At 50.8% G+C, this 26,847-nt stretch overlaps 1 protein-coding gene across 2 annotated transcripts in view; it reads right to left on the bottom strand.

Moving 5' to 3' along the window:
* Positions 1-4,513: 4,513 nt before the first annotated feature.
* The window catches only part of Syn2 (synapsin II), a 98,965-nt gene continuing 76,631 nt past the window's right edge, over positions 4,514-26,847 (bottom strand). For both annotated transcript variants that reach the window (XM_090323933.1, XM_090323934.1), the window contains exons 8-13: positions 23,448-23,522; positions 22,955-23,057; positions 21,892-22,041; positions 11,181-11,241; positions 7,191-7,452; positions 4,514-5,320 (exon numbers count right to left, since the gene is read on the bottom strand). In XM_090323933.1, coding sequence (XP_090180059.1) covers positions 5,185-5,320; positions 7,191-7,452; positions 11,181-11,241; positions 21,892-22,041; positions 22,955-23,057; positions 23,448-23,522 — 787 coding nt within the window. In that variant the 3' untranslated portion in view covers positions 4,514-5,184. The remainder of the gene's footprint in view (positions 5,321-7,190; positions 7,453-11,180; positions 11,242-21,891; positions 22,042-22,954; positions 23,058-23,447; positions 23,523-26,847) is intronic.

Here is a 26,847-nt window from a genome sequence, read left to right as displayed (position 1 = left end):
CTTATCAGAAGAGATGTTTGTGGATGTGGAAGTGGCACCAGCAAGCTCTCAAAGCTGACACCATGGTGATAAGGAAGACCAGCTGACTTAGGGGTTCACAAGTCTACAACTGACAGGCTTGAAGCCCAAGGAGCCTCTCTAGAAGAGGAAAAGTCCCGTTGCGTGTGAACCCGAGGCTCACACGCATGGAGGTGACCCGTGGCGAGGCTAGCCTTCGGAGGCCCTTGCAGGAAGCAGGGACAGAGCCACTGGTAAAGCGCACTTCCTTCAGTCTGCACAGGGCTGTGTGAGCTCTAGTTGATCACACATGAAGAAATGCACGCTGGTGATGGGAGGAGGAAAGCCTCCGGACTGTAGCCTGCCATCTAGAAATTACACAGTCATAACACTTCACGGAATTTGCCTGCCGCATCTTCCAACCTTGACAGGGCTCGACACTCATTTCGACGGGAAGTTATCTGAGGCGCCGTGTGTAAGATTTCTTTCCTTCAGAGCTAACTTACATGCCGTGCAACATTATCTCATTAAATTTATGGTCCCACTGTGTCTTAGAACTAAAGCTTACAACAAGTCTTGATTGTTTTGTGTAGGTTGGACCCAAAATGTGCCAAAATACACAATAGGCAGGATATATAGAAGAGTCTGCACAGCCATCTCTAGATTCCCAGGTTAAAACCCAACCAGCAACAACAAAACTCAGGCTTCTCCACAAGTCACGTGGATTGTAACACACTACACACCTAAGGACAGCTATGTTTTGTGAGACTTGAACAAATGTTGAACCTCCCAAGGCAACTGCTTTGAACAAAACAAGCGCGGCGTCAGTGAGGGGAGAGTATCTGTGCTTTAGAAATGAGCCTGTTGTGTTGTTCATACTGTACTGGAAGTGTGTGTGTGTGTGTGTGTGTCTGTCTGTCTGTCTGTCTGTCTGTCTGTCTGTGTCTGCATTGCCACAGGCCTGGTAGCAGTGTTTGCCTTCCCAGGAATCAGCTCCAACTCCAGTTCACCTTCGAGAGCCACAGTCCCACCAGGAGAGGCGTCACGTGAGACTGCGCAGGGACCTACCTGCTCTGGGGAGCTGGGAAAGGCACAGCTGGTATCTGTTCACCAGCCCGGGGAGGAGCACTGGAGAAAGGGGGTCGGGGCTTACATGGACCCACGCGCCTGAGACAGAGAGTGCTTTGGGGTTCTCACGCTGTCACCCAGGCTTCTCAGCTCCTCAGAAAGGTTGTACTGTTCTCATTCTGCAGATGAGAAGATTGACACAGCGATGACTTAATGACTGAAGAGGTCCATTAGCTAATAATTAGTAAGAGTGAAGATTTCAGCCTAGATTTGATTCCAAGCCTTGGCTCTTTCCATTGCTCAACACTGTCTTCCTCTTTCCCCGGGGCCCCGGGTGAACTGTTCCCTCCCGGGGCCAGCCTCTGGAAACAAGAGCTTTCATTTCTCAGGAAGGACAAGGCCCTGCCCTCACCTGGGACGGACACCCACGTGTCTCCTTGCTGACTCCCTTCTTGACCTTGGCGAACCTCAGGCCCAGTGCCTGGGCCTGGGGTGACACATCTGGGGACGGCACAGGATGCAGCTTCCCCAGTGAAGTTCAATACCAAAGTGGCCGAGCCCCATCCCTCTGGCGGCCTATGCCTCCCGGCCGTGGGCCGACGGCGCGGCTCAGCCCTTCAGGGTGATTCTTCAGGGTGAGGGTTGGGGTGATTCTGACCCTGAGCTACAAGTATGCTCCGCTGTGCCACGTACTCCTGACCTCCTCCCGCACTGCTCGCTCCTCTTACTCATTCCCCTTCCGTGTCTTATCCGAGCTCATCTGAATGCCTCACATATTTTTCTTGAACTCCTATGGAGTGTTCAGTGATTTAATCCCCCCACCCCCAGCGAGAGAGTTCCCCCACCCCCTCCCCTCTTCAGTGCTGAATCAAGGCTGGTTTGATTTCCTTCCTGTGTCCATTCTCTAGAGTAAGTGTCTGGAAATGGACTTGCTGCATTTAGGGGGTTTGGGTGTTCTAGGCTGCCAAATTGTTCCCCAAAGTAACAACACCAAACATGATCACGAGAGCAGAGTGTAAGCATTCTGTTTCCTCCGTGCTCACCAATAACTGTCCTGCCCAAGGCTTTTCTAGCTCTCCCCCGATTCACTTAGGTCCCAGCACTATGCTCTCCTCTTCCTATTAGCTTATTCCCCTGCTGGGCTGTGAACTGTGCACTCACTTGTGTCTTTCTCCCATAGTTTGCTGTGCATTGGGAGACATCATGAGGAGACAGACTCGAGCCCTCTGCCCAGGCCCTGTGACCACAAGGAGCTCCTGTGTGTGCAGATCTGGGGTGGGGGGCATGGGAGGACCCCAAGAAACTACACAGGTGATTTGCATGTAGTTCCAAGGGCCTGTCGACCAAAGGCCTCAACCTCCACGCAGGATTGCGGCCAACCTCTGGAGACCCTGGCTTTAGAGCATTTTTTAAAAGTCATGCAGTTCATCTGATGTTTATTGACTGCTGGGGGCGTCTTCATCAAGTTCCAAGAGGCCTATTTCTGAATGGAACTCTTCCATCCGTGGTCCCACCCCTTTACGAAGGGCTGGGCAGATTCCGTGGGTCCTTTGGACTGGGGTATGGCATGACCTCTGGTAAACACCTCCCTTTCTGTCACCCCTGCATTTCCTCTAGGCTGACTCATTTTCTAAATTAGCTTCTTGTGGTTTGGGGTCTGACATCACATGTGGAAGAATGAGTAATTTTTCTAGAACCAGAATTATATTTGTTCAGGATAAGATACATGGTATATGTTACTCATGGTTTAAGGATGGGGGAGGGGGTCAACAAATACTCTAACCTCTCCTTTCCTGAGGCCACAAGAGGAGGGGAAAGGAGGTGGGCATGGCCGTTAAGAATTTCTGTATATACATTGCATAAAACTCAATAAAATTGTACCTTAGTGTCTGTGATAGAGTAAAGCACTAGGACATGAATTCTGCTGCTTGGTCAGCTGTGTGGATTTAAGTTATTGAACTTCGACGTATAATCGTCTCCTTGTGTAAAATCATACTAGTGCTTATCCTACAGGCCAACTGGAAGACGTGAGGTGCTACGTGTCATTTGCTTAGAATAGTGCCTGTAATTCCTAGTTATTATGGAAATGTTAGTATTTCCTCGAATCTGCCACAACACTAATGCACATTGTAAGTGTTCAATAGATGCTTTTTGACGAAATGAAGGCCTGGAAAGACAACATTTGGAATCAGGCAGTCGAAGCAATGGTGTGTGGAAGGCTCTTGGCTGTGAGGCAGTTCAGAGCAAGACACCTCAAAATGGGCCACTTTGTGGGAGCAGTGTCAGTGTGGAAGTGCTGACCTCCTTCAGCCCCACGTAGGATTTAAAGCTGGCGTGAAAGGTATTCCCTCCAACCCACACCAGCAAACAGGGAAGCCGACACAATGGGATCCGAACGAATTAAAGCTTAATAAGAGTTCTTACGTTCCCACAATTGGATGCTGAGCTCAGCCTCACAATCGATCACTCTGTGTTTAGATTGTATGTAAGTATTGGACCTAACAGCTTTTCAGGCCTTCACCTTTCTTATCAAGTGCTGTGTATGTGTACATGAGATACCTGCGTTGGGCGGGAGACGTAGATCAGTGGTAGAGGGGAGCATGCGCGAGGTCTTGGGTTGTATTTCCAATGAAGGAGAAAGGGGGAGGGGGGAGGAAGGGGGAGAGAGAGAAAAAGAAAGAGATGTGCATGCTTTTGTCCTGTCTTCTGGGAGTTTCATGCTATAATGGGGCCTAGAGGCAACCCTGAAGATTACTTTGAGCCTGCTGTCCCTCGCTTTGCTTGGTGGTCAGTTCTCTATGTATGGACACTGCAGGAGAAGTTCTAAGGCTTATTTTATGCCTCTTGACCCTTCAATCTTGAAACCCAGGCTGAGTGTGAGGCCGGAGGGCCTCCCTTGAGCCGGGGACCAGCCCTCGGCCTTCCGCTGGCCAGTCGCTGGACGGCTGATATGGAGGAAGCTGGTAAACTGTGAACAGGTAGATTTCTTCTGTAACGGTGCAGATGTGGCAGTTAGGTTTAGACCACTTAGAGTCTCTGGGAACACACTGCTGCATATGGGGAAGTCAGGAGGAAGCCAGCTGAGTAAGATGCCCCTAGTGCCTGCCCTGGCCGCGGGCCTCTTCAGAATGCCTGGGCAGAGCTGGCATCAGCAGGTGGGTCCTGCCTCTATGCCGCCATGAGGCCGGTGGTACTGATGCCCTGTGACACTCCGCAAGAGTAGGCCTAACATGGCCGGAGGAGCATCCACGCTTTGTGAAAAGGCTCAGATTTGGTCCAGGGCTGGCTGCTCTGGTGGAGAGAGACCCACCCGAGTGCCTCCATGCGAACGTCCACAAGCACGGCAGACACACTCGGACTTCACCCCACACACTCCCCGCACACACACACACACACACTGTCCTCAAAGACACTCACCGAGCCCACGCGTGGCTGAATCGAAGGCTGGTTAATGATGCTGCTTTTATTACACCAAAGGTGATGACAGGGACAGGGGAGGCACGGGGGCTCAGCGCGAGGCTGCAGGGGTGGCAGGAGTCCTCACAGCGCCGCCCTCCAGAGAGCAAGGTGGACACCCGGAAGGATCTCCTTCTCTCGTGTCAGCAGACTCACGATGCTTCACCCCCACAGCCGTTTAGGGAGCGCAGGCTTCAGGGTGTGTGCTTTAACAGGTGCCACAAAGGATCCAGGGCCACGAGGACTGAGACAGCACCTCAAGGCAGGTACTCCCTGCACGGTGGCCCTGACTGAGGTGGGGAGCATGCCGCCATGGTGGGGTGCAAGCCAGTGACATCTCCAGGAGTCCTCAGGCAGGAGGTTCCTGGCTTTGTGGGGAGGACAGGATGGCGCGGTCATGTGAAGGCCACCAAACTCACAGTAACAATGACTCAGAATGGACCCCTGGGGACGACGGGGAGCGGCTCTCTCCTCCGGGGTCGGAGGCCTCGCTCAGGGCCTGTATCTGCCCTCAAACTATCACGACGGTCCTTCCTGTGAGCACAACACAGGCAGGGGCCACGCATGTGCCAGTCACAGCGCGCCACCACCCAGCATGGCTGCCTGCTGCCGGCGAGTGTCTCAGATGCCTTCCTGGCTGCCTGGGCACCCGTGTCTGAAGGACTAATCTGAAAAGAGGCTGCCAAAAGACTTCCTCAAGCTCCGGATGGTCTCCGCTTTGGCTGCATCCTCGTTGGCTGAAGACCGGAAGAAGGAGGACTCAGAGAAGCTGCAGGCATTTGTCAGGGACTGCGACTTGCTTGAAGATAAAAACCAGAGAGAGCGTGAGAGGCTGGTGTTGCCAGCAAGGCCCGAGGACGTACAGGTGCCCAACGGGAGCTCCCGCCCCGCCCCAGGGAGATCAGGGTGACAGGAGACAGCTATGAGTGGCAGAGCCACCGGAAACGAGCAGGAGGCCCTCATGCTCTTTCCTAGCCTTTGGTGCTGCTGAAGCAAAAAAGGATGGGACAGAGCAGGAACGAGGGAGAAGGGAAAGAAGAGGGAGAGAGGACGAAAGGGGACTCAGAAGACTTCTGCTTTATATAAAGCAGCAACCTGGCAAGCGCGCCTCTAGGATCTCACAGCCCCCTCCACATAAAAGGCTAAGGCGAGGCTCCTGGGATTCCTGCCTCCACGTCCATCAACGGCCAGGCGATGGATGCAGCATCTGAAGGCCAGGGCACACTCACACCTGGCCTGGGGCATGCCACGGGCCTCTCCAGCATTGGCGCTGGCATGTGTGACGTCAGGCTGTTTGGCAAACCGGTGACCTTGAAGCCTCATCGCCCTCCCCAGAGGGGCCCTAATATGAGCTCTGGTGTGCAGAGGGAGCGGGAAGTAAAGGAGTACACATGAGACCGTGATGATTAGCCGCTGCTCATAAAAACCCAACTGCACGCATTTGAGGGACTTCTTTTACCCTTCGGACACTAGTGGGTGATTCAGAGAAAATCTGTGATGGGGAGAGGCCAGCCCATTCTCCAGAAAGGGCAAGAGCTCCCTCTCCTTGACTGGCACCAGGTGCTAGAGTCCTGGGTCACCCAGTCCTCTCCTCCATGCTGCTGCAGACAAGCAGAGCCCATCTATGCCATCGACGACGGGTGGCCTACCCCTGGCAGGGAGCAGGGGTGGTGTCTGCGGTTCACAGGGCCCAGTGCACTGACCTCTGGGGTGGAGGGCCCTCTGCACACACAGGCCTCTGGCCTGGCATCAGAGGCTGGGTCTATGCCCAGGGCTTCAGCTCAGAGGCAAGTTAAGGGATAGCTAATGCGAAAGTAGGAGGGATCTGAAAGTCAGCAGGCAGAAAACAACTGGTCTGAGGGAGGTGATGCTGCAGGCGAGGTGTGGGAGGGTCACCAGCCAGAGCTGGGGAGGTGGGGTGTCTCTCCCCCCGCACCCTATCTCACAGGAGCGGAAGACAGAGCAATGTGACCACCCGGACACGGGTCAGAGCCCAACCCTGGTCTGCCACTAACTGAAGGAAAGGCTTCTCTCTCTAAGCAAGGGGCTCACTTCATCACTGGCTGGCCAGAGCCGCCTCTCACGCTGCCAGCAGGGGCAGGGGCACAGGTGGGTTGCCTGCCTTGCCCTGGGCTGCAGTAGCCACTTAGGGTGGTGACAGGGCCAGTGGCATGGCTGAGGCACATCTGGGCTGGTAGCACTGATTGTCCTCACCCAGGGCGGGTGCCCTCATGGCTCTGTGAAGCAGGAGAGCGTGGTGGGACCTCTGTCCAGGGCTCACTGGCTTTCTCTCCCCTGGATGGCTGGGTGGACTTGGATTAGGGATGAGTACTTCCCTTCTCCGAGGCGGCCATGCTGAGTGCGTGCCCCCAGCTGTCAGTCACAGGCTGGAAAGACCCCCCCTATTTTTTTTTAACTTTTAGGAGAGTGACATACACAGAGGAAAGGAACGGAACAGAGAGTGGGAGATGGGGCAGGGGATGACCCAAAGCAAGCAAACCCAATGCCAAAACTAAGCTGGTACAAAACAAGAGTGCTGCAGAGCCTCTGTCGTGGAGGAGAGGGGGCGAGCGTCCAGCCTGGCCTGAGATGCTCCCCCCACCTCCCCCCCGCCACACAGAGCTGCAGGAAGAGGCCCGTGGGAAAGGCACTGCTGTGAGGTCTCTTACTTGAGCTGGGGGTGAGGCTGGGGCTTCTGCGGTGGGGTGCCCGGGGGTGGCCGGGCCTCTGCCAGGGAGCCGCTGCTGATGGGTGCGTCTCTGTGGGTGATGACGGGGCCGCCTGGCCTCGGAGGAGCCCAGGAGGAGGAAGAGGAGGAGGAGGAGGAGGAGGAGGAAGAGGAGGAAGGTGGCGGTGCCGATCCAGCGGGGAGCCGGTGTGGAGGCAGCCCTCTGCCTGGGGGCTGCATTCCTTGGGGTTGCCCATGGCCCCCTAGGTTCGGTACGAGAAAGACTTCATAACTTAACAGTGTCAAAGGGTTTCCTGAGCAGAATCTACACCTCCCAGGATGTGGTTCATTACAAGTTGCCCAAGCAAGGCTCCGGGGGGCTCGAAGGGCTCCTTCCCCACCACCGGACCACCTGTCCAGGTCCAAGTCAGGACGGGAGGTGAGCAGGGGAGGAGAGAGTCTCTTACAGAAGGACCCGCCACAAGCAATCCCATCCCTTCCCACGGGTCCCTCAGGCATCGGGCTCTGCTCCACAGCCTACTCAAAGTCCCAGATGCCACACGTGGTACGGGGGGGAGGTGGGGGGCGCGAGGAGTGAGAACTGGGAGACCCAAAGAATAGTCCCCCGGTGACTAAACAAGCTGCCATGCTTTGCCCAGCCTTGGTGTCTCTGACCATAAGAACCACGAAAAGATTAAGTCCCAGTACTTATCTTTCAAGACAAGTATTTCAGAGATGATAAGGAGCGACCGCGTTGTTCAGAAAGCACCGTGAGCTTAATGAGCGCCCTCAACGGCCGCTGGCTTACACTGCTCCCGCGAAGCTGCCCTTCAGCCCGCTCGAGCCCGCACACCTGCCACACCTGGGCTCCACGGTGCAGCTCTCCTTTCTTCCCAGGCACTCCCACCTCTCAGTGCCATCCTCAGGGGCTCTGCTCAGGTGTGTGGGCAACTCTCCAGACATCGAGCCCCATCTGCCCCCGGGGATGTTGTGGGCACCACCTGGCAAAGAGCTCCCCTGAAAAGAACCGGCATACCTCTCTCCTAGCCCGGGCCACAGACCATCTGGTGGCCTGGAGAGAAAAGCCTGCCTTCTCCGAGGGACTGACAGGCAGGAAGCAGGGAGCCAGTTTGCTCAGACTTTGCAAAGGGGTCCCTACACTTGGAAGTCAAACGATGACTCCGTGAGCCTCCCGTAAGTAATGGAAACATACATCATTGGCAGGCAAGATCTCATTTCTCAGCCTCAGCCCCAGAGTCCACATCTGGGACACAGCTGGCCGGAGGGAGGGAGTGGGCTTCAAGAAACCCAACTAGAACCAAGACTCGTATTGCTATGTAGCTCACATGAAATGCTGGAATACCTGCACCTTCTGGAGATGAAGCACGGTGTTGTCTCACTAGTGTACCCCTGTGACCATCACCTCATTTCCCACGACAGGGCATGGGCTGTCATAAACAACCGATCCATGTCAGGGTTAGAACACATAAATAACTGCACACACAAATATGTGGAATTCTGCACATTTCCCAAGTTCCAGTCAAATAACTACTGAGATGAGAGATTAGTGGGTTATTTGATGTCTCTTCCAAACTCTAACCCTATGACTAAATTGTATTAGTATTTTATTATAAAAATAATTCCTCTTGTGCCAGACACCTGAGTGCTTTCCCACTTGTAAAGAGATCATTGAATCGCCAGAAACTTTACAACTTAACACTGAAGACAGATATAACTTTTCCTTTATTGCACATTAAGCTGTACAAGAGAGTCACAAAAGAGAGGTACTTCAATCACACTTCCAGCGCTGGCTGAGGGTCTCCCAGCTGGATTAGTACAAAAAAAAAAAAAAGGAGGGGACAACATCAGAAAAGAAATGGATACAAAACAACACCTGGACAGCAATCCTACACTGTGACAAAGACGTCCCCCAGGTCACACGGTTGTCCCCTAGCATGCTGCCCGAGGGCACGTGACAGTCAGGTGGCAGTGGGCGCCCTGGCCAGGTCCCCTGCCTGGAGGCCTGTGTGGACACGCCGCTTGCCCTGACTGAATTCAAATGGCAACTCCGTATGTGTGGCTCACAAATGTCACATGAAAGCACCTGGATGTGTATGTTGAGAACATGCAGGGAAGCACACCGCTGTCAGCTCTTCACTGGGACACACGGTAAATCCATCAATAAAAATACACCACAGAAAAGGTATTCCTGCACTCTGGGAAACGTGACTTCACGCCTCTCTGTCGTCTCACCAGACTGGGACTTAATCCTCCTGTGACCCACCTGGAAGTGCGGAAGTGCATGCATGTCGATATTTACACCAAACTGACCTCCACCGTCAGCTCAGGGAGGGACCGCAGATGAACACACTTGCTCTCTATGGCCTCAGAATTTGCCAGCAACCAAAGAAGAAACCAGGACACGCACCCTGGCGTGGCACTCACATTGCACACCGTCACACCACGTCCTCCTCAGATCTGGGATTCCAGAACTGCACCTTCTCGGCACAGAGGGAATGTAAAAGTAGAGCCCAAAGCGTTTCTTCTAAAAGGCAAACTGCTGGCATGAACTCCCCTGGACCACGGGGCTAAAGAAGGACACTTGGCACCTGATCCCAGCCCTGCCCAGAGATGGCAAGATGAGGCACTGGCCCCGAGTCCTGGTGTGGTTAACTGCAGCAGCATCTCCCCAGGTAGTGCGTGTTGGAAGAGAAGCTGGTAAGGGTTCCTCGCCCTCTGAGTGCCTCTGGCCAACAGCACACGACCTACAGCGGAGACAGATCTTTCCAGAAAGCTTCTCATTCTCAGGCCTACGGAGGAGGTGCAGCTCAAAAGTAATGCTGCAGTCAACCTCGGGGTTCTGCAGGCCACATGGGCACCTCTGATTTGGTCTCATGTTAAGACGCCTCAGGCATGGTCAGCTACCTCCCAGCCTCTTAGCAGCTCCCTGAATTCTCTCTCTGACATGGCTAAGGAATTGTCTGTGCGTACGGATCAAGCTTTGGGGAACAAAGCCGCCCCCATTCCACAGAAGCACACATGGCTGGCTCGGAAACAGCGACAAAGAGGAAACAACTTTGGGGACTGAGAAACACACAAAATATACGCTTAAGTTCACTTGAATATTGCACATTGGCGGCCCTGTTTTTGTTTTTTATCTTTAATCTCCAAGCTAATTAGTTAATAATAAAACAAAAGGAACACTAGGATGTAAAACACAGAGCACATTCCTGGAAGTAGCTTGTTCTTTGTACTTCATCACTAAAAAACACAAGAGCTCTGCAGGCACAGCAGCCTAGTCACAAAAAAACACAAACTGCACCAAGTTCTAGCAGACGGGGAAAAAGATGGATGCCTTCAAAGTCAACAGACGGAGCTATGGAAATGAGACCATGAAAATCTCTTAAAAGTTCTATTTACCCTAGTCATGCAGGAAGGAAGCAAAAGCACAATTCACTGAAGGCCCCGTGCACACCTATGGAGGTGAGTGCAGGGGTGGGGATCTGAGCCTGGGGGAGGAGGGGAAAGTGGGGATTTGTTTTTGTGGTTGCTGTTTCCCCCACCCCCGTCCATCCCTGGGACTCCTGTCTACCCACATTATATGACAGTTTTAGAAACACGATCAAACCACCCAGAAAATAGTCATTCTGGACTAAGGAGAGGCACGATTCTTTTGTACACTGTTGACGAACAGAGAAACGGGAGTCAGCATTACAAGCACGGACAGGAACAGGTGAACAACCAGACAGAGGCGCTGACACTGCATAGGAGAAACACAGTCCAGTCAGCATCAAAAGAATGCGGAAACGGCACCAACGGCCACCGGAGGGGTCTGCACTCCCCTCCCACACGCCCTTCTTTTCTTGTCATTTGTTTTTGGCTTAGATTTTCAACTTAAAAAAAAAAATGAACTACTGATCATCTTAGGAAGCTTGGACTTGTTTTGGCCCTACTGCAATGCCATTACAGTCGAGAATATACTGTAAACAACCTTGGGGGGGTGGCCGCTGAGGTGGGGTCTTGCTCGAATCCGGATCCTTAAGTGTTCCACTCTGGAAGACAAAAATGCAAAAGACATAAAAGCAAAACTCCACGTGAATTCCCAAGAGAACCCGGTGGCCGAGCCACAGTCAGTGATGGGCTTTGTCCGTAAGTCCTTCTCTTCCAGAAACACCTGCAGGCCTGGGAGGTGAGGGCCTCTGGGGTGCAGTGTGGGCAGGGAGGCTCAGACCCACATTCAGACACAATGCCTGAGACCTCTCCACCCCCTTTTCATTTCCCTCTCTTAGACTTGCTTTTTCTAGAAGCTTGGAGTCTTTTAGCCTTCCCTGGTGTCCTCCCTGGTGGGCTCAGGGCAAGAAGACAAGGCACAGACACAGAGTGACTGGATAGCTGATGGCCTAGATGTGGCCCCGCTCAAGTAAACTTTTGGTTGGGGTGGGCTCAGACAGGCTCAACATCACAGCTACCTGGGCTGGGCTGGACCCATGGGGAAGGCTGGGAGGAGGGGGCCCCCTTGTTCGTCAGAATCCTCCTTACCCAGAAGGGTAAGATGGGAAGGTCTGGGAAGCACTCAAGGCCGAGCTGTTTTCCACTCAAACAGCATCATTACGGTTTGCCCAGCAGGGCGGTTCTGCTCCCATGCTTCTGACCATGTCCTGCCAGGCGCCAAGACCCCATGACTTGGTTGGTCTGATGAGCATCTGGAGCTTGACCAGGTGTGAGGGAAGTGCTCCCCAAAGCTAAAGCCAGACAAGGGTGCTGCTGGAGTCAGGAGGGGGTTCGGAGCCAGGGCTGTGGCATGGGCTATGTGGCCCCCTCCTACTGACCTTTTTGTGCTCTCTTCCTTTGGGAGAAGCCCCCAGCACCACTCCTACATCAACACTCCTTCTCCTCCACCTTCTCTGGAAGACGAATGGTTCTGGCAATCTACCTTTTCTCCTATCATGGCCAAGTGTTTTTAGTCCCACCGCCAAGGAAGTGGATAGAAGTGCTACCCTTCCTAGTACTTTGGAAACAGCATGGTCTCCCAGAGTTCTAAGAGGCTTCTGGGTTACGGGCAGTAAGGCCCCTGAAACATCTTAGTTCCATTCCATCAGGCAGTGATGGCGCTACCTGTGCCCGCTCACACATCACAGCAAGCACGCGACACCTCCTGCCCCTTTCCCCAAACACCCACAAAGACCAGCAAGAATCTTGACACTGCCACGCCCACAGCCATCGAGTGAGAGCATGGCTCCTCCCGCCGCCAGCTCTGGTTAGGTCTGTATTAGTTCCTATTCAGACTAGAATAGTCTCCCAGGTCCTCAGCTTATCCTCTCCATGGCTACCCGCTATCCTCCCTCTTCAAGTGGTACCAATTACCCTCTCTCTGTAACTCACTGTGCTTTGGGGGTACCTGATCACACAGGGCCTTCAATGCAGTATCTCCCCTACGTCTTACAAGGGCCTTAGGAGGTAGATGGTATTTCCCAAGCAACTTCAGCATGGCTAGAACCAGCCTGTCTAGGCTTTTCTCCTAACTCCTGTACGTACCTGCTCTTTCCAGTCCTGGCGTTACTGCTTATTCTCTAGAGTAGGCCATCTCTGCCATTGGCCGGGTGGCAGAAGTCAAGCCTGGCCCCACCAGGTTGGTCCCTCCCCTGGGTTCCAAAGGACAAGGGAGGTCATGTGTGCAGGCCAACTCTGGCTCTCCCTGGCCACAGAACTACACACGTGAGCTACTCAAGGACGGAATGACCTCAAAATGCTCTTCCCAAAGCTTTTGGGGAAGAGCTCCCAGGGGCCCTGCTTGTGGCTGAGCCTGGGAATGTGCCTCGGCCACCCTTGCTGGCGCCTAGAAAACTTCTTCTGTCCCCAGTTCCATCGAGGCTGTGGAACTAAATACTTCTCAGAGGCTCTGAGAGGCAAAGAGGACAGTCCCTGAGGACCGTCCATGCCAGGGGAGGCCCTCGCTCGGCCCGCAGGCCCCATCTACTCGGGGCTGAAGGTTTATTCCCATGTGGTCCAGCTACCATGGGATCTGTCTACATTCACCAGAAGCCTCCTGGGAAGTGGAGTTCCACAGAAGTCTGGTCACTCTGGCGTCACCGCCGAAATGTGGCCTGTAGCCAGCCCAAGGCAGGGACTCACGGCCAGGCTGAGCAGCAGTTTCCCGCAGGAAGCAGGGTTGACTCAAACAGGTAAGAATGTGGAGTCTAGAACATGTGACCAGCTGCACACAGCAAAAAGGAAAACACCCTCCCAGTAGCCTAAGAAAAAAAAGCCTCCAAACAACTCTGCACCTTAAAGAATGACCAAGACTCAGAAGCCGTCAGCAACAGGCCACCCAAACCTGACGTGGCTAGCGGCACACTGCAGTGTAACAGAGGAGCCACAAGCTCGTCTCTTTTTCACCCAATCGACTCTCGACAGCAAGCATTGCTGCTATTTGGGGCCACATTTTTTTTTTAAATGAGCATGATTATTTACACATAAAAGCTCTCTGGCAGTGATTCTAATAGATACTGTAAATTCAAAGGCATGATTTAATAAACAGTATTTGATGCAGTTGTCACAACTGCGGAGATATGAAACTGTCAGAGATTTGGTTTTTCCTGATGACAAATCACAGGTGCTTCTAACGCTGCTATGGATTATTATCTATACTTATAACTTTAAAAATTCTAAATTTCTTCTTTTTCCCATGAGTTTGGGTTTCAAATTCAGAACTTTGTACTTGGTACGCCGCATCTTTTAAAAGGCATGCTGGCAGCGTAAAATGAGTCTATGGAGACTAAAGGATGGAAAGTCTAGACATTTTTCTTCATGTGACTTTGGGCAAGTTACTTGGTCTCTGAATCTCAGGTTTTCATTAGTGGACTGGGCACATTGTAAGGATTATATTAGGTAACTGTGGAGCATGCGGGCTTACACAACCGACATGGGCCGGGTGTAAATCTAAATCCACATCTGCGCTGGCAGACGTGACCTTCCTACCACGAGGTGTGTAAGCAGGCCCCAGACAAACTTTGGTCAGAGAAGAGTTCAGACAGATGATGTTTGCAGGATCTTCTTGCTCCAGGGTTCCATTAATTCTTTTGTGCATTTTTCTGTTGAAGATAAGATAAGCCCTGTGTAGCTGTATGGTCTTTAAGACCTCAGGGCTACTGGGCCTGGGCAGAGATATCCTGAAGGTACAGGTCTCCAGGGGCTTGGTGTCCTGCTGGACCCGTGGGGCTTCAATGACTGGTCAGGGGAGCCAGTCCTCAACAGATAAATATGCCAAGGGGCAGCGGGTACCATGTTGGCAGGCCCAGACTCGACCGTCACAGAGGAGAGTGAAGGTTTTCCTCACCCAAGGAGCACTCACACCCCGTTCTTTACGTCTCTGGACTCTGGTGGAAGCAAAAGAGCCTAGTTCATGGCATGCCACAGAAATGCCCAATGCAGAGAACCAGAAGGTCCAGCTCTCCACCCCAGCAGCAGTGTGGCTTTGGGCAAGTCACCTACATTCTACGGGCAGATATGTAAACGGGGGCAGCATTACTGGGCTGGGAAGATGGCTTAGTGGTAGAGTGCTTGCCTAGCGTGCATGAGGCCCTGGGTTCGATTCCTTGGTACCACATAAAAATAAATAAATTGATCAATTTTTAAAGGTATCATTATTAGCCCACTCCATCTCACACAGGATTGTGAAGCTTAAAATAATGAACATGCTCTGTAAAGATGCTGGGCCAAGTCCTGCTGCAAGCACGCAGGGCCATTTATCAACGTGAAAATAAGTCACACTCCAAAGGGGCGGAGCTGCCCTGTTGGAAGCCGGGCATCCACTGCTGTGTGCCGTGTGGATTCCCGTCATCTCTGTGCAGGGGCTTAGGCACGCGTGGGGGGTTCTGGGCAGGGCAATCACCATGCCCTTTTGTGTGTCAGGTCCAGCGAGGCCCCTGCAGCTGTAGAAAAGCTGGTTCCGAAAGAGAAAATATTAGCTCTCAAGGCGACAGGAAAGGCAAGTGCTGGCCTGGTTTGAGGGTCTGAGGGGTTCTGACTCAGGCATCTTTAACTTGCCATCCTGTGGCTTCCTGCAGACGAGCCAGGAGAGGGGCACTCCCATGGAAGGTCCCGACAGGATGGAAAACCAAGAAGGGAAAGACATGGAGTGACTCAACTCTTGAGAGTTGTTGGCGGGACACCAGCTGCCCCCACCAAGGAGGAAGGCCTGTGCTTGCTCAGCATATCTGAGACAGGAAATTGAGAAAGGGTCCCAGGGTCTGGCCCCAGGAAAGGGACCAGGCCAAGTCCTTGCTGGACACGCCACAGAACTATTCTGATCAGCTCCCCCAGGCCTTGCTTCTCTGGCCTCAGACCCTAGGGAGAATGAAGCAGCAGGAAGGAATGTGGTCAGGAGGTTGTAGAGCAAAGGGGATGGCATGTTTTCAGCACCTTGGAACCTTTCCGAGCTCACCCGCACATGCCAGTGCCCACCTCCTCCCTTCCTTCCTCGGAAGGGGTCCACGGATGAGCGGTCCTCCTTCCTTCCCCAGGGAGAGCTGCTGCTGTTCTGATGGGGTTCTGCTGGACCGCAGGCCTCCCACAATCTAAGGACACTAGAAATGTCCCACTGGGCAATCCACGAGTCCCAGGGGGGCAGTGAGGGTCAGGTCACCCTAGGTCAGAATGTCAGCTTCAAGTGATTAAAGATGTCCCTGAAAGTTAAGACAGTCCCAAAATAGTCAGTTTCTCTTAATAGTCCGTTAAGGGATCTGGTCACTAGTGGCTTTATCTGAATCTGCCTCAAATCCCCCCACATTCTCAGCTTACACTCACTGGGGAACAGACTCTCTAAAGCCAGTCCTGCTGTGGGAAGAGGAAGGCCTTGCATTTGTCCTAAATTTACCTCTTCTAGGCTCAAGTGAACCTTTTCCCTATGTACTGGATGTGAGTGACGGCGTGTCCCCTCCCCGCACACGCAGGTCTCTAGGCTGTGCTTTTCAGAGGACAGAGACTCCACCCCCCCCCCATCTCAGTCTTGGTCTTGAACTCAAGAGATCATAGCAAAGAAATGGGAGGAATCGTTTCACATCTCTTAGGCAAGAGAGCCAGGGAACAAAAACCAATAGAAAGCCCACCAGAAGCTAGAGAGGTCCCTCGGCTCTAAACTTATCATCGCCTCTTCCAGGTCCTGTGGCTGCACAGCTGACAGCAAAGCATCCTAGATCTGCAGATTTGGGAAGCCACCTGATTCAGTAGCCTCCCCTCGGCCTTTGCTCCCTGCCACCATGTGCCTACCTGAACACCAACAGCTTGGCAGCCCCTCACCACTCCCCAGAAAAGCTATTGCAGTTCTCCATGAGTTTAGTCCTGACAAAGGGTCAAGCCATGTCTTCCAGCAGATTTACCTTTGGAGCCATTTCTAATCTGAGACTGCAGCAGAGAGCCGAAGAGTCATGGCTCCTTAAGACGACTGCTCTAAAACAGTTCCTTTAACTTTTGCCACACTGGTCAGCCTCACGGCCCAGCCTCTTGGTTTCTGTCCTCTGAGCACACTCCAGTTAAGAGCTTGTCCTTGCTGTCCCAGGTGTGGCCTTGTCAGTGCAGGAAAGAAGTCTTTCATCTGTACCCTGGCACCACATGTGCATTCGTGAATCATTCCCCATGGGTCAAACCCCCAAGCCCAACAGGAAATGAGCGACAAGGCATACACGGAGGAGCCCTAACGTTAGACCCACTGCTGCCTCACTCAGCAGCCTCTGAAATTCCTTCAATAGCATCTAGCCTTTTGCCTCTGGAGGTTTTTATAGGAAAATATAAGGAGTGGGATCAGAGACATGAAAAATGACATATGAGCCAGGTGAAAGTGAGGAAGAGAATGCCACCCACGGACAGGATCTTAACTCTTTGCCCACCTGAGCTTCTGTCCCTTTTTCCTGGGAGACTGTGGCGCAGCCCACATGTTACCAGAGCCCCGGGAAGCGGAACTGTTATCAGATCCTGGATGATAAACCTCAGGGAGTCGGTGAACAGGTTGGAGATGGAGGAGCAGCGTGTATAGGGAAAAGGCTTTGCTGGCCTCCAACCTGGAGGTGGTGGCCACTACTGGCCACCAGGTGTCACTGTTACTCTGAGGAGAGTGTCCCCAAAACAGTACCTGGAGGAGAGGGTCAATTGCCTCGGCATCCCTGTGACTGGAGAAGAGCCAGGCTAACGCTGAGCTTCAGCCAGATCAGCTTTGCCTCTCTCCCCTTTGCTTTCTGTGATATAGCCAATGTCTTCTACACTCCTGTAGAACAGGGACTGTGAACAGCAGCTCTCTTAATTATCTATCCCAAGGTCGAGGGCTAGTTCCTAACAAGGCATGCCCTCTGCTTGCCATCCTCTCTCTCCCTACTTGCAGCCCACTACACTCAATGAAATGAAAGCTCCAGAGGTAAGGCTGAAGGCAAGGACAGGGACGAGGGTAGGCAGGTGGCTGGTCTTGGTCTAGAATTCTGGGACAGGGGCCTGCATCCCAGGGCTATGACTCAGGGCAGAAACTCTTCAAGCCTGTGCTTCCTCGGCCACACAAAAGGCCAGCAAGAGGACTTTGACATGTGTGCTGGGTCCCGAAAGGGAGTCAGGGAATGTTCCTTGGCTCATGTCCCTTTTATGTGCACACTGCCAAGATCTTCATAGGTCTCTAAGATCAACTCCAAACAGACGGATCAGACGATTCAAGGTATTTACTCCAAAAGGAAACACCTTCAAATGTGCCTGACCACAACCAACAAAGGGAAGAGAGGTGGTGAGAGGAGTTGGCTTAGTCTGAAGAGCATTTTATCTTTGTGCTATCAAAGGTACAAATAATTGGAATAATAAAAGGCAGGCCAACAGTTTTGTTAATGTTGTTTACATTTTTGACACATAAGTGTCAGCAGCCAGGCAAACTACTTATAATCTCCCTCGATGCCCCACAGACCTGTGCCCCATAGTGTTTAGACTGACCACAAAGATGAGGTAACGCTGGCCAGTGACATCACTGTCCCTTAACGTTCATGATTATGCACTTCAATGATGAAACTGCACAAGAACACAGTTCTCAGTGTGTGTCCTGGCAGCCAGGCTACACTCTGCAAGGTGTTAAGCTTCTTGCTAGGCTCTGGAGAAAGCGACTGGTGGGGAAGCTATGTTATATTCAGGATGCTTTTCAGATAGGACTGTGACAGCCCTGGGCAGAAGTCAGCCAGGTGAATTCAGAGGTCAGAGGAATAGTCAGAGCAGAGAGGCATGGCTGGCCCCAGTCATCAGGGAACATATCCTGCTCAAGGGCTGGAGCTCCGCCACTTAGAGATTTAACAGGGGAGGGCCAGCCAGGGTGACTCCTGAGAAGTTAACAAGGTAGTATGAAGACAAGCCAGGGTGCAGTCACAGAGATCTAGCAAAGCGAGCATTTCAAGGAACAGGTCAACTACATCGAATGCTGCTGCAAAGTGGTAATCGATCACCACTCCTGGTGATGAGGAGGTAACAGCACCAAGTGCAACCACAGTGGGGAAGTGGGAATAGAACGGTGACTGGAATGGGAGGAGGAGAGAATCTGTGACAAAGGGATGTGCCAGCTAGAAGAACTCAAGAGATGGGCTGGAAAGGGAAGCAGAGAAATGGACAGCACGGGAAGGAACCAAGGGGTTGAAGGGTATTTTGTTTTATTAGTGGCAGATGTTTGTATGTGGGTATGATAATCTTTTAAAAAGGGAGAGACTGATAGTGGAGAAGAGGGGAGATACTTCAAAGCAAAAAACGTGTGAGACCCAGCAAACAGCGAGAGGGCAGGGAGAGAGCAGGCCTTAGAAGCAGAGCCAGGGAGGTATGGGATGTGACAGTGGCAATAAGAAGGTAACCAGTTTGCTAGCTTCCCAGGCCAGGGCCCAGGGTGATAGAAATCTCCTCTCCACCATATTCTATCTGTCGTTGCTGATTACTAGACTAGAGATGGGAAATAGAACCATCTTGAAATAGGCTTCAAGACACAGTTCTGACATTTTACCAAGGATGACAGATGACTGATGTCTTCTGTCTTCAGTGAAGCCTAAGGTCAAGACACAGGTGCAAGAGAAAGCTAGCAGAGGATACAAGAACACATCTGTGAATTCAGTCATTATTTCAGTTTAGAGAATAAACAATGTTTGGACAGGAACCATTACTTCATTCACCACTGGAGTTTTAAGACTATTAGTTACTTTAAACGTGTGTGTGTGTGTGTGTGTGTGTGTGTGTGTGTGTGTGTGTGTGTGTGCACATGTATTCTGGTCTGGTCCTGGGGCTTGAAATCAGAGATGGGTGCTGTCCCTGAGCTTTCTGGCTCAAGGCTTATGTTTTACCACTTGAACCATATCTCCACTTCCGCCTTTTTTTTTTTTTTTTTGCCAATCTTGGGCTTAAGCTCAGGGCCTGAGCACTGTCCTTGGATTTTTCTCAAGGCTAGAACTCTACCACTTGAGCCTCAGCACCACTTCAGGCTTTTTCTAAGTATGTGATACCAAGGAATCGAACCCGGGTCTTCGTGCATGCTAGGCAAGCACTCTACCATGAGGCCAAAGTCCCAGCCCATCCACTTCCACCTTTTTAGTGTTTTATTAAAGATAAGCGTTTCATGAACTTTCCTGCCTGGGTGGGTGTCAAACCACGATCCTCAAATCTCTGCCTCCAGAGCAGCTAGGATTGCACAGGTGAACCCCCAGCACCCAGCTTAAACATACACCTTTGGTGAAGCCCATGTACAGGGGAAACACCGAGGGCTCAGGTGCAGACCCTGCCAGCAAGGAGCCGAGAGTATCTGAGACGCCTGCGCATAGTGTTATTATTTAGGATGTGGTCTTGTCCTGAGTGGTCTGGCCTTGGTGCCAGGCTCTGAGAAGGAACCTCGAATGACTAGAGCTTTGCGAGTTAAGGAGAACCTTCATTACTGTGGTGGGTCCCTTGGGCCACACAGTATTAGCCTGACCTCCAGGGAGGATGCTCTGGGGCTGCCCAGAGCATCGGTCACTCCTGTGGAATGGAAGTCATGGCATCACTCAACACAGAGCGTCAGGTGATGCTCATCTTGGCAAAACCCCACTGCATACTGTCACATACTGATGTCAGCGGGGACAACAGAAGCTTTGTGTTTGGGGCCTTCCAGATCACGACCTGTGTATTTTCCTCTGGCTTTTTTTTCTTCATCACATAGAATAGCTTTCTGTGAGCTCCCTGAGTTCTTCCAGGGAACTACAGAAACATCTCATGGAGGGCTGTGCCCTTGCACTATTCTTTTGCTAACTCTAGGTATTACATGACCTTAGAATGAAACTGAATCGAGAATGAACGTTCTAAATAAATTTTCTAAAATGAATGTTTCCACACCCCAGTGTCATAGGTAAGGAAATAAGTTGAAAGTGGGGTGGTAACTTGTCTAAGGCCACCAGATGAACCAGCAGATCAAGGCGCGGTGTGCCTCCACAGTATCCTGCCACGTTGTGAACATGAGGTTGAGGAGAGACACGCTTACTCTGAAGTCACACTGGCTTCAATACAAGGGTGTTCTACAAAAATTCTGTATCTTTAGGGAAGTTTATTTCTTACTATGTTTCCTCCCTGGACCTTGACTTTTTATATATTATTTTTACAAGTGCTTAAAATGTAAGATTTATAAAAGAAAGGATACAAAGCTATTGGTGAAGCCAAGATAGGCCAGTCCAGACAAAAAGTTAGTATGACCCCATCTCAACAGGTAAGCTGTAAGGTATTTAATCCCCAGGGCAAAGCATAAAGAGTGACAATCTGACTGTGGAGGGGGGAAAAGGGAGGGGAGTGGAGAGGAGGGATGTTCTGGTTTATTTTGAGATTGGGTTTCATTCACTTTTTGCCCAAGCTGACCCTGATCTGCAATTCTTTTGATCTCTGCCTTTATATAGCTAAGGTTACAGGCCTTAACAAATAACATCTGACCAAAGGAATTTCTGAGGGAACGCCGGTCAAATACATGTCTAGTCCTTAAACACATTTGTTTTAAGGGGGCGGGGGATGTAGCCCTAAGACCTAGTGCTCCACAAAAATCTTCCATGTGGACTTTCCAGTGGACGTATGGCTGTGATGAGAATGGCCTGGGTCAGTGCCACTTCAGCTGAAAAAGACAACCTTTTCCCCTTCCCTTAGGAAGAAGAGCAGATTGCAAATGTGAATTCTGCCTTGTCCCCCCCCCCCCCGCCCCTTCCAGAACTGAGGACTTGACTCTTTCCCCTCTCTATGCCAGCAGTTTCTCTTAATACAGCCAGCAAGATCAGACCCAGATCTTCTCTCTTTGTAAGTACATCAGGGAACACCTAGTGAGAGCTGTCTAGCAGTTTTTCCTAAAGCTCCTTTCTTTATGAATATGGCAGTAAACAGCTAACAAGAACTCTGCCCAGTTCTTCCCAGACCTCTCAGTGTACAATGAGAGTATCCCAAGTGCAAGGAGACACTGGCTCTGGAAGTGTCCAGCTCTGGAGGAAGAGCTGACTCTGCACAGTTCTAAGGTGACATTGCAGATGGCTACTGATAAGGACCCTGTTAGGGTAGTGGAAAATAATCAGGCCTCCAGAGGGAAAGGAAGGAAGATACAGAAAAGGAAGCAGTATCCTTAGACCCCATAACTGACTTTTACTCCATCTGGAACCCCTCGTGTCTTGCGGTGGTACTTGGCTGTTCCGTGTCTCTGCATAGCTTCTTACCTGTGGCTGCTGGGTAGTTAGGGGTCTCTGAGGAGACAGGACAGGAGTCCTGGACAGCAGCCGGTTCATCTTGCTGATGACTAGTTCGGTGATGAGCTGTCTGTCCTCCACCTGGTGTTCCCCAATCAGTGGCATGCTACAGTCCATGACCTGGAAGAAGATGGCCCAGTGAAAGAAAGGGTCGGGAGACATGAAGGCCCGGCATGGGTTTTTAGAATGGATGGAGATGTGTTGGTAATAAGGAGGATCCTTGACTTCAGGTGAAAGTACGTTCCTTGGCAGATGCAGGACCTTTTCCTTTGTCTCGGGCCCTGCCTGTCTGCCTCTGCTGAGGCCAGAGTCCAGCAGCAAGATGGAGATGGTTGGCTAAAGGGAGTGGGAAGAGGGAGAGGTTGAAGAGAGGGAATAGCTCTGGGCTGGAAGTCTTGGGGGGGGGGAGGTTGAAGACATTAAGGGCATTCCTCGACATAGCTGGTAAACAGCAGGCACTTCTCATCTCTGACTTTTCGTTGCTATAGCCTTTGTTTTCAGATCTGATGTGATCCCTACCTTGCTCTGACCTGGGCTGTCATCTCTATTTGCCCCTCAGCCCTTACTTTTTCTGTTTCTCAAGATCGAGATCAATTGTTTATTTCTGTTTAAGAAATGTCTAGGATCAGCTGGGAGTGTGGCCTAGGGGTAGACTGCTTGCCTAGTATGCACGAAGACCTGGGTTTGATTCCTCGCATACCACATACATAGAAAAAAAAATCAGAAATGGTGCTGTGGTTCAAGTGGTAGAGCTCTAGCCTTGAGAAAACCCAATGACAGTGCTCAGATCCTGAGCTCAAGCCCAGGAATGGCAAAAAAAAAAAAAAGAAGAAAGAAAGAAATGTCTAGGATCATACATTCCATAATCCAACTCACTCATGATGGGGGAAAATGGAGGGCCGCCCCTGGGGGAAGCCCTGCCCATCCAAGAGGGTGCATGCCAGGTACCCAGGCACCCACAGTGTTTGCATCAGGTTTGGCCTCCAGGCTTGGGTGCTATGTCTTAGTGAGGTATTTCTTGGGGCAGACTTACCTCAAAAATGTAATCTTTCCCATCCTTGCCATGTACAGCTTTGACAGCACAGATGTCGAGGCCGCCAAACATCTCAGAGCAGGTATCCACCCATAACTTGTACCTGAGGGATGGGAAGGGATCCTGAGGCTAGGACACAAGCTCAGGTCAGCCTAATCGATGGCGAGATCTCCAACCGCCCCATTCCCTGTCCTGATACCTTCCCCTCCCCTTCCACCTCCGTCGAGCCTGGTGCCTTCCTTTTCTGCTCTCCATTTTCTCCATCTTCCCAAGCCACGGCAGCTTTTCCCTCTTCAAGGAGGCCCTCCTCCTCCTTTCTTGGAGCTTCCACAGTATGCATCTTTACCTCATATGTAGCACTGACTGACAATGGCAACTGGATGCCTGGGACTCTGTGGTTTACTTGTCTGTTTAGAGGCGCCCTCATTTCTTACAGCCCTTCCTCAACAGCAGTCTACAACTCAGTGGGGACTGGAATCCTTCTCTCACTCACCTGTCTGACATGGCAATCTGCTCCAGCATTGCAGAGCCAGTGTTCGTCTTCCAGTTCCCTGAGATGGATGTCCTCCTGTAACAAGACCCACGAACAAAGGAGAGGCTGTGAGACCTTTCAGAATTTTAGTTCACTGCTGTTATATCACCCACCTGCTTCTTCTACAAATAGCCCAGGAGTCTGGCTTCTCTGTCAAACCCCTACCTGCCATGCCTTTCTCTGCACAAAGGTTTCAGAGGTGCTGCCCTGATCTTTTCAAGCAGGGGAGCTCTGGGTGTCTTTGAAAAACCCTCAGAACTTTGCCTATACCTCACTTGCATTCTTCTACTTTTTATTGTACTGATTTGGGCTGAATCTTAAATTAAGAATTCACCGGGGTATGCATAGAACATGTGCTCCTAAAAGCCTATTCCCTTGGTCTCTGGGCTAAGAAAATGCAAAGGGAGATGTGGTTCGGGTGGTAGGGTCAGCCTTGAGTGAAAAAGTTAAGTGAGGATCATCCTGGTTCTAAATTCTAGTCCCAGCATTGACAGACAGGAAAAAGAATATAGGAATAAACAGAATTCCATTCATCCTGCTGATTCGTACAGGATTCTCACCTTGTGAACCTCCGCCATTTCATACTAGCAGATCCATTCATTCAGTCCACTGTTAAGAGCCACTCTACTATTAGCAGTGTGGCTCTTGGTAAGTCAGTTAACCTCACTGGCTTCATCAGTCAAATGGAGCCAACGGCTTCAAGCCACCCACCTCTCCTATGTTCACTGGACCCTCTGTCCACAAGCGCGGTGACAGTTGACTAGTCTTTGACTAAATGGGATGACCGAGTTCCTGGATCTGGATTTGCTCTTGACTGGCTGGGTGACCATTAGTCATTTCGCCTCTCTGAGTCTCTCTTGTGAGCCAGAAAGACCCATCGGAGCAGCCCTAAGAAGTGCATTTTTTTTTTATCTAAGACAGGGAGGATCTTACTGGGCAGACTTAGCTTTGCACATGGCATGATTACAGGCATGTATCCTCATGCCTGTCATCAGAACACAATCATGGTGGAGGGCAAAGCCTAGAGAAGAGAAAAGTCCTCCACGTGCTGTCTTTATCACACAACACTATTGGGGGAGTGCTGGTGTCCGTTCCCAGCTACACCTTCTGGTGAGATTCTGATGTGGAGCACTGAGAACTCTATGTGGATAGTTTTTCAGATGCCTCAGGCTGTCTCGTAAGTCCATCAATGGATGACAAAGGCCCTCACCCTTGGGACCGTACTACCTTCTTTTCAGAATGTCCCCTTTCCCAAATATCCTCACAGGGGTCTCACTTAAACCTCTTGCTGTAAGAAAGCTGGGATTCTTGCTCTATTTTGAAAGACAAAGGCTTAGAAAGGTGACATGATTGGTCTAATATTGTATAGCTAGTCAAAACAGAATTCAGAAATCTGCCAGATGTAGTGGCTGACACCGACAATCGCAGCTACATAAAGGCCAAGAATAAGAGGACTGTGGAGTGAGGAGGCTCTCAGGAGGTTAGCGAGGCAAAACATTTGTAAAACCATACCCCCCCCAAAAAAATCTGGATGCAGTGGTACACTCCCATCATTCTAGCTACCGGAGAGCATCAACAGGAGGTTTACAGCCAACTTCAAAAAGCAATTAAAACCCAGTAAGGGCTGGAGCATAGTTTAGTGGTAAAAAGCCTGTCTAGCAAACACAGGACCCTAAATACAAAACCCAGCACCGCCAGAAAAAGAAAATGAAATAAAACAAAATAGCACTACCAGACTCAGAAAAACCAACGACGGAGTAGCTTGCAAAACCTAAAGTAGAATGACAGACAAAAACCCTAGTAGAAACACCTCTGTCTCTTGAGCATTACTGGTTAACAAGTGTGTTCCCTTGACAGCAAGCACAGTTAGTCACTTCCATGTCCCCAGCACACAGCCACGTACCCAGGATCTCAAAAGCTTTGAGTATCTGGAGAAGGGGGAGGCTTGGGAGGGATGGCTGAGAATGATGAAAGTGTTGACATCGATTAACTGCATTTATAAACTGCTTTGTTGACTAGTATCTTCTTTGTACTTAGAGGTAATTAAAATATAACTAAAAGATCTGTGAGGAATAATAGCATCACTTATTATCTGTATGGTACTCGGAAGTCTGCAACATTCCCCAAGACAGCATATCATTCTCTAAAGCACTACACCCAGAGCCACACAGGCCCCTCCGCCCCGGGCTGTGGGAGTAGTGGGCACACTGAGAACCCCTCACTGATAGCTCAATTGCTCCTAGGTCTTGTGATCTCCACAGAGGAACCCTGGTTTGGCCTGATGACAGTGGAACCAGAGCTTCTTTCCACCAAACATTGCCGTCCCAGGATCTCTAGTGGGTACAGAGTAAATTCCAAGGCTTATCTTAGCTGCTTTTGAGGGCAGGAGTCTAGCCAAGAATCTGGAAAAGAGATGTGATGGAGAGAAGCTGAGAGGCCTACATGTTCTTCCAAATAACTGATGGTCTGTTACAAAAATAAATAAATAAATAAAAGTAAAGTAAATGTTATGCAAAGCTTCTCTGGCCTTCTCCCTTTGCCAATGATTGGGATCTCCTTTCTTATGCAGCATTTCATATGGCTTTGGAAACTCTAACTTTAAAACTCTTTCATATTTAGGGCATTTAAAAATGAAAAGACAGGATATCTGCTTAGGAATCTGAAAATATGTATTTTTCTGTTTAAGTTTAAAGAATAATTGTTCAAACTTCTGTCTTACATTGTGTTCATTTTAAGATCCAACGTAAACTAGATATCTGCAGCTCATGCCTGTAATCCTAGCTACTCAGGATTACGCTTCAAAGCCAGCCTGGCAGGAAACTTTGTGAGACTCTTATCACCAAAAAAGACAGAAGTGGAGCAGTGGCTCAAGTGGCAGAGTGCTAGCATTGAGCAAAAAAAGCTCAGGGACAGCATCCAGCCCTGAGTTCAAGCCTGAGGACTAGCACATGTCCAACACACACATGTGCATGCATGTGCACACACACATACACACATGTGTGCGCACACACAAGCAATTTTAAAATCTTTCTGGAGCCAGACACCAGTGGTTCACACATGTAATCCCAGGAGGCTGAGACCTGAAGATTGCTGTTCAAAGCCAACCCCATGCATGAAAGTCCATGAGACTCTCCAATTAACCATCAGAAAACTGGAAGTGGCACTGTGGTTCAAGTGATAGAGTGGTAGTCTTGAGCTGAAGAGCTCAGGGACAGTGCCCAGGCCCAGAGTTCAAGCCCCAGGACTGACCAAAAAAAGAGAGAGAAAAAAAAAGTATGTTGGGGGGAGTAAGATGTGGTACTAGTACACAATGGAATTTTATACAGCCATTAGAAAGAATGATATTGTATTATTTGCCAGG

This window comes from Megascapheus bottae, chromosome 33 (genome assembly GCF_031878675.1).
Source record: "Megascapheus bottae isolate mThoBot1 chromosome 33, mThoBot2.hap1, whole genome shotgun sequence".
In the NCBI taxonomy this organism is placed as follows: Eukaryota; Metazoa; Chordata; class Mammalia; order Rodentia; family Geomyidae; genus Megascapheus; species Megascapheus bottae.
This window is presented reverse-complemented; position numbering and strand designations above follow the sequence as displayed.